This window comes from Choristoneura fumiferana, chromosome 26, assembly GCF_025370935.1.
Source record: "Choristoneura fumiferana chromosome 26, NRCan_CFum_1, whole genome shotgun sequence".
In the NCBI taxonomy this organism is placed as follows: Eukaryota; Metazoa; Arthropoda; class Insecta; order Lepidoptera; family Tortricidae; genus Choristoneura; species Choristoneura fumiferana.
Window position 1 is genome coordinate 3,941,181 of NC_133497.1, and position 7,456 is coordinate 3,948,636.

At 36.1% G+C, this 7,456-nt stretch overlaps 2 protein-coding genes across 4 annotated transcripts in view; one reads left to right on the forward strand and one right to left on the reverse strand.

Annotated features, from left to right (window-relative positions):
* Positions 1 to 1,269: 1,269 nt before the first annotated feature.
* Positions 1,270 to 5,193, reverse strand: LOC141442565 (ferritin light chain-like). 2 transcript variants are annotated; one of them, XM_074107579.1, is made up of 5 exons: positions 4,966 to 5,193; positions 4,140 to 4,258; positions 3,009 to 3,242; positions 2,555 to 2,739; positions 1,270 to 1,793 (listed from the first exon to the last, which is right to left on the reverse strand). In XM_074107579.1, the coding sequence occupies exons 2-5, from the start codon at positions 4,252 to 4,254 to the stop codon at positions 1,629 to 1,631; spliced, it is 699 nt and encodes a 232-aa protein (XP_073963680.1). In that variant the 5' UTR covers positions 4,255 to 4,258; positions 4,966 to 5,193; the 3' UTR covers positions 1,270 to 1,628. The 2 variants fall into 2 exon arrangements, with proteins under 2 accessions (XP_073963680.1, XP_073963679.1); XM_074107578.1 differs by lacking the exon at positions 4,966 to 5,193 and adding an exon at positions 4,547 to 4,575.
* Positions 5,194 to 5,502: 309 nt separating this feature from the next.
* Positions 5,503 to 7,456, forward strand: part of Fer1HCH (ferritin 1 heavy chain) — a 26,129-nt gene continuing 24,175 nt past the window's right edge. The window contains exons 1-3 of one of the 2 annotated variants that reach the window (XM_074108115.1): positions 5,503 to 5,514; positions 5,764 to 5,853; positions 6,003 to 6,078. In XM_074108115.1, the coding sequence (XP_073964216.1) occupies positions 6,012 to 6,078 (67 nt within the window). In that variant the 5' untranslated portion in view covers positions 5,503 to 5,514; positions 5,764 to 5,853; positions 6,003 to 6,011. Of the gene's footprint in view, positions 5,515 to 5,537; positions 5,608 to 5,763; positions 5,854 to 6,002; positions 6,079 to 7,456 lie in introns of those variants that run through there. The other variant, XM_074108114.1, reaches the window with a different exon arrangement.

The window sequence follows — 7,456 nt, forward strand, 5'->3', positions numbered from 1 at the left end:
GTTACTGAAGGTGATAAAGAAAGTTATAAACTAATCTTCAAAAAAAAAAGCCTATTAAAAGTAACAGAGGTTCCAAATATTTACAAATGATTAAACCTTTATTTAAGCTAACTAGGAACTGTGACTGTGAGAGTACAGAAAACCTTTCAGTGGGTAAAGAACTTTGAGTATTTAGCTAGATAAATACTCAAAGGTCAGTAAGGACCACGTTTTAATTCCCACGGGAATTTTATAAAATCCCGGAGTTTCAATTCAACTGCTGTATCTAATGATTTAGCGTGCGAAGCCGTGGTGGGTAAAGTCTAGTAATAAAGAGATTTATTATTTATTTATTCCTCTTAATGGCGGCCATAAAAAATAACTGTTATCTCTGAAACGTCAAAATTTGACATCTGTCAGAATTCCACGGAATAAAAAATAGAGTTATAGGGCCAGCTGGGCTACTCCGAAACTCGAAATCGAAGTTCGTGTCGTACGGTCCCTCTGACACTTACACTATTTGATACGAGAGCGAGAGGGACGGCACAACACGAATTCGAGTTTCGAGTTTCGGAGGTAGCCTGCAGAGGAGCTACTACGAAAACTCGCAAATCGAAGTTCGTATCACACCGTCCCTTTCACTCGCGTATTAAATGACTTAAGAGTCAGAGGGACGGCAACATACGAAATTCGAGTTTTGCACTTCGTGGTATAGGGCCAGATATCACACAACGTCATTCATGTTTTTCGTATTCGACAATGAGGGCTATCGCGTATGAATTCGCCACTAGAGGCGCTAGTGTAGCGTGAGGTCTCTGAAATGTCAAATCTCATAGTTTTTGGGTGAGCTACGCGGTTTATTTATAATTAGAATAATTTTGTGAATATTTTGCAATATCTGAAAATTAATTATGGCAAATATGCGTTCCGGCAATGAATGCCTGTGTTTTGAGACAGTTTTGTCTTTCGGAAACCTTTGTCCTCCTTTTTTCCGAACAAAACGGGACTATGCAACATTGTGGCATGCTCGATATTTTTATGGTACGGTTTTTAAGGTAAAATAAAATATGATTTTAATCTAAACTTTGTTTTCACACACGTAAAAACACTTTGAAAGCCATACCTAAAAACCTCACGCACCAGTGCGCCATCTAGTGAGACAAAAACGATAGCCCTCATTCATTGTCCCTCAATAGTATGCAATGTAACGCAACTCAAATTAAAGTTCTTGCATCGTCTAAATGGAGCTTTACACAAGAAACTCGTGTGATTACAATAAAAGTCAAATCGTGTGATTAAAGAAAAAACTTTTATTTGAAAATAACTGAAAATACAATCTATGCTAAACTATTATATACGATGAATGATAAAAAAAAACTTATATCACATAATTTAAACAGCCTATTTGTACATGGATTTGACATTTCAAATGTGATCAGCACAAATTTCCTCTAAAGGTACATGAAAGTGGAGGATTTTCATTTTTACTTTTGCTATTCGAGATGGTATTAATAAACACCGACGAACTGACATATCGTTTAGCGACTGACGTTTCGAATGTTGCCAGCTTAGCGTCATCAAATTTCTACTAAAATGGTATTTATTTTTAACAGAGTAAATACGTATTTAATATTATTTTAGATAAGAATTTAAACTGTTTTTTGGAGGTACTCGTCGTAGAGGTACAGGGAAATGGACAGGTCCTGCCCATCGTTGCTGGCGATGAATTTCTTGAGGTCTGCTGTGTGACCAGCCAAGTTGCGGATAGTCTTGGCGTGGTCTTCAATGAACTCTTCTTCTAGGTATTGAGCAATCTGAGGAGATATTTAGATTAGATCAGTATACATATTAAAAGAGTTCTCATGTGACGCAAAGAAAGTGACAACCATGTGCTTTTCATAACGAGAGAAAAAAGGACTTAAAACGTATATGTGTGGCCAGCTACCATAATATTTGTTGGATAATGTTTTTCGGTGTCGTTTTGAGTATGTACAGTCAAGTGTAAAAATATGTACTTATTCAAAGTTTGAAAAATATATACTACAGACTTATTCTGACGCAATAAGGCCGTAGTAACATATTTTTGAGTGGTTCCAATAGAAACTTATTTTTGCACTTGACTGTACCTTCACCTTTAAAATTTCACTATCAGAATCTGTTATTTTCATGTGTTCTGTATATACAGTTGAGGAAACTGGATCGCGTAAAGAGTGGGATCTTTTCATATAATCAATTTCGCTATGATTTCTTTGGCAGATGTTTGGAATGTTAATATGACATTAGTAGCACAAAGCTTCCACCACCCTGGTACGCGATTACTGTATAATAAAGTTTATAGATGAGAGATGTTGAACAGAAAGTATACGAGAAAATAGAGGTCGAAAAAAGTCAGACTGTTATAATCCGTCGCAAAATCGCACGGATCCCAGTCCAACTCCGGACTCCGGCACTGCAATGTGGAAGGCGAGGGAAAACCACCATAGTATTTTCCTAAGAAAGCCGTCATGAAGGTTCGCTTTGATCCTCAATCGACTTCCACGACCTTTCAAGAGTATAAAGACTTGGAAGAAGATACCTCAGGGTCGTGCAGATGCTGGCTGTTCCTGGTAGCCTCGCGGTGAATGTGGAACGCGCGCTCCGCGATCTCTTTCTGCGTGTCCAGGGCCTTAGCCATAGCCTCCAGTTCATGCAGTTCCACGGTGTAGTTCTTGTTGGCGACGGAGTCCAGGGTGGAGCGGCGAGAGAAGTCCATCACGCCACCTGAAAGTAGAAGTATAAGTTAGCGCTATTCAAGCCAGGAGTGAATAGAATCGATCCTGCGGAAACGATCCTGGCCGGATTGCCAGGATGTCACTACCAGATTATTGTATTTTCTCTTACATAAGCATGCCAAATTTCAAGTCAATCTGACAACTGGAAGTTGGTCGAATTTAACTTGCAAGATTTGATTTTTGATGGGACAGGTGAAACTAAATAAAAGCTTGTTAAAAGCATCCAATTAAAAAATCTAGAGAAAACAATTGACTCACCTCTAGTAGTAATATGCTTGATGAGTTCAATGCTCTTCTCCCACGCATCATCAGACAGCTTCCTGAATAGCTTGCTGAATCCTCCTCTGTTAGTCTGGTAGTTGTTGAAGTAGGACGCAGATAACAGGTACTCGTAGGAGCGAGTGAGATGCAGGTTGGCATAAGCTTGCATTTCAGTAGCGAGGTTGCCATGGTGACCGTAGCCGCCGTAGATTGCGTTACATCTTGCCAAGACTAAAATAATTAGTAGAATTTTAGTTTCTGTGCTGGCAACTCTACATGTCAATGTCAAATGGCTTCCTCGTACACAGGCTTCCTATGAAAGGAAGGAAGCCGTGTTGCTCTAAGTCAAATGACCAAACAATTCGCTGAACGAAGGATTTTTCTTAAACCAAATGATGGAGACTAATAATGTTATTATTTTAAGAAATTACAAATTGAGGCGATTAAAACCCGCTTCATGAGTGTATAAGCTTATTTAATTTATCACAAGCAAATACTAATTTAAAAAAAAGCAGTTATACAAGGACAAAAAGCAGATGTATCTATGAATGCCTATAATGCATGTACAACACAATCATTAATTTTGTCTTAAACTTGTAGAATAATGGGCCCATGCAGATCCATGATTTATGCATGAATGATCCACTTACCCACTTCTAAATAACCAAGAGGCATTAAAAACAAAATCAAATCATATTATTCACACACAAAGAAATTTAAGACTTCATTTAAGTACCCTACAAGAGATAATCAAATCTGTAACTATGGTTTATGATAAGATAACATTTGAAACCTATACCTATAGATAAATAAAGATTCCAGAAAAAAAGAACAAAGTACATAACCCTGTTTGATTTTGTTTCTGATTGATTACCTACCTATTTTCTTTGCATTCAACCAGGGTAAAAGCAAAAGTTACCAACTCAGAACTAATTGAAACTTAAATAAAACATAATCAAAGGCGATCTAGATTACTTATAAGCACCTAGTTTGATTTGAGACCTTCTTTTTTTTTTTTGTCAGCAAATATCAGGGCAATCTATGGCCAGTTAGCTTAGGTACTGACTGACACTGATGACATTATACTCCAGTATATTTTCTTAATTAGTTGAAATTAAATCAACTTACCAAGGCTATTGGAGGCCTGTGAACAGTCAATGGAGACATCCTGGTAGCAGCTGTCGTTGGCCAAGGCTCCAGACAGGGCCAGAAAGCAGGATACAGCAATAGCAAGGAACTTCATGGTTCTAAAAGAGATAGTGAGAACTTTAATGACACCTTCTGTAAAAAACTGGCTGAATATAGACAAGTGCCTTTAAAAAAAGTATTTTTTTTGTAAATCAGCAGTTAATATAGTTTGAATAAAATAGTAAAAAACAGATAGAAAAGGAACTTAAGTTTTACATAGGTACAAAATTGATTTAAAGTACAAAAAAATTATCATTTAGTTATCATTGTAAGTACTTCTTTTGTGCTAAATCATCAGTCAATTAAGTATATTACACCTATATATTTTAGTAGGTATAAATACCTACCTTATATTAACCATATCACCAGATAAAAACAATACTCATTGATACAATGTGAAACAATAATATCTTAAGCACACCTAGGTACTGCTTCCCTGCCTACAATGTTAGAGGAAAAGTAGGTAATTTTGTTAATGTTAATATAGATTGCCAGTGGACAACAAACAAACAATAAATCATAGCCTTTGATATTATAATTGAAAATGAGTTGTAAAAAGGTTTGCTTGAAAATATCCGCCCTGACATTTGCCAAATAAAGACTTCCAAATCTCCAATGAGGAGAACAGTGAAAACCAAAATAGAATAAAAAAAACTACGTCAAAATACACCGAATCAGACGCAATTAGTGAAAAAAAAAACAAAAGCACAAGGAAAACAAAAGATAATTCCATTCAATGTCGTATAAATAATTAAAAATCACTCACCAAATAAGAGTGTCACGTTTACAATGAATGAGGAGTCAAATAAAAACAGATCCGTCGTAAGTGCAGCCTTTACACACACTGGCGCAGAAGGCGACTTCCAACAACAAAGACTCGAAACTGATAGTCGGTCGATAGTCCGCAAATGGGACTAAAATATGAAAGATAACCGCGCAATAGCAAACAATGTTCGATGGAACTTCTGCCTGAGTCAACTATACTTACTTTACTATTTCTGAAATACAATGAAGTTGGCTCAAGTAGGGCCTGGTGTGGTTAGGTATTAAAAATAAAATTACCCCTACGTTCATTGTTTCATCGTAAGAGGACGTATTCTGGAATTAAAAACAATTTTAGTAGTTTTTGAATCATTTAAAACTATACTTACGTGTAGTATAAGTTCTACTAGTAGCAAAAAAGGCTTTAATTTGAATTTTTTCGGTTTACAATATCTTTGGGTAAAGATTTGGCGCTGGTATTATTGTTACCCCGCCCCTCTCTGCAGAATCCCGTACTACGACGTATCAGCTGTCATAAAAATTGAATCATGAGGTTTTGTGTTTCAAGAATTTTCCCAACATTACATCATTTTGACTTATTTACGGCAAATTAATGGTAGTTAGGACCTTTAAACTGTAAGAATAGGTAAATAAAATCAATCTAATACTATAAACTACCTATTTAACTGTTGTATTGTTTGTTTTCGGTCTGTTAATAGTTCGATGAAGTCACTTGAAACACAAAACCTCGTAGTTTTGTGTTCCAAGTCCGGGTGATATCCTTCGTCTCTGTCTAACACAGTCATTCAGTCAGTGGAAACCTCCTGTCAACAGGAGATGGTTTTGTTATCGCTACGCACTTCATTATTTTTGTATAATCACAGCCATTGAAGTGAGTTCTCGTCTTTCCTATTCGATTTCGTTTTGATAAGTCGCCTTCTGCACCAGTGAGTGTAAAGGCTTGACTGTCGCGAACACGTTATAATTACGCTCTCAATTTCTATTCAATAATTTCGTCAAAGTATCTGTGATTTATTGTAGGATTTAATCATGAAGGCTGTACTACTTGCCGTTGTTTCTTTCCTGGCTGTTTGTGCTCCAGCTTCGGCCACACAATGTAAGTATTTTTGTTTTTTATTTCTTTGTTTTTATTGTCGGCGGGTACGAACGACACTGGCTGTGGGGAAAATGTCGTATCATTAAGAAGGTCATCCACTAAATTTGGGTGCACGTTTTGACTACTTATTGTTTAAGTACTTGTTTAATTTTTTCCCTGAACTTTGCTCATGAGTATGGTCTAGGGTTCATTCGATGCGAAATAGCTGTGAAATGGATATATTGAATGTTTTCCTGTTAAAAGAATACATTGATTTCATGTTATCAACAGACATGGTATGACATAATTCCTTCAACTCAAGTTCTTTGTCTGATTATTAGTCATCAGATACTTAAATTAAGTACCATTTATTAAACATGTCTGTGAAAAACTACCATTGTGAATTTTTCAACTTTAGTTTTTTTTTTTACTTAAAATTGTCCTGTTATTGACCTCATCACCTGATAAAAAGTGTAGATAAGGCCAAAGGTGTATCTCACTGGTTCAGTAACAGCCTATTCACTAGGCTTGAAGAGCCCTAGGTTTTATTTATCTACAAATACAATACAGACAATGGGAGCAAATTTCATACCCTACATAGCAGTTTGTATTATGAAAGACAAAGCAACTGCTTTGTTGGCCATAATATCCTATATATAAAAAACCGGCCAAGAGCTTGTCGGACACGCCCAAAAAATAGGGTTCCGTAGCCATTACGAAAAAATTAAGTAATATGTTTCTAAGGATTTCGTATTTTATACGGAATCTTCCAAGTTTAGGTGTATTTTATACCTTAGGCTGCTATTTACTCATAAACTACTAATAATTCTCAAGCAAACTTGGCCACTATAGTTTTCCTTGAAAGTTTGAAATACTTACTACCATCATGATTTTTTTTTTAAATTTCCACCCTCCAGTTTAGATTTTAGAGGGGGGGGGACACTGGATTTTAATGAATATTTGCACTTTAAAACTGAATATTTCGCAAACACATCACTGAATTGTAAAAATCGTCTTAGCAAACCCCTAATGGGTTTAAAATACCTATCCAACGATACCCCACACTATAGGGTTGGATGAAAAAAAAAAATCACCCCCACTTTTACGTCTATGGGAGGTACAGTCAAGGGCATAAATATATATACGTTCCCAAGGCGTCAAAAATACCTGTACAGTTGATTAGCCAGAAATATCTGTACGGTAATCCGGCCAAAAAATATGTGATCATTTAGTTAGTCAAAAAGATCTAAACATTTACATGGCCATAAATAAATGTACAATGTCAGTCAAATATATGTAGGCAAATAGGAGGCCATAAATATCTATACACGCAACTCTCACATACATAAGAACAAAACCCAAGCCAAAAATATCTATACAGTCAAGGGCAATAATATCT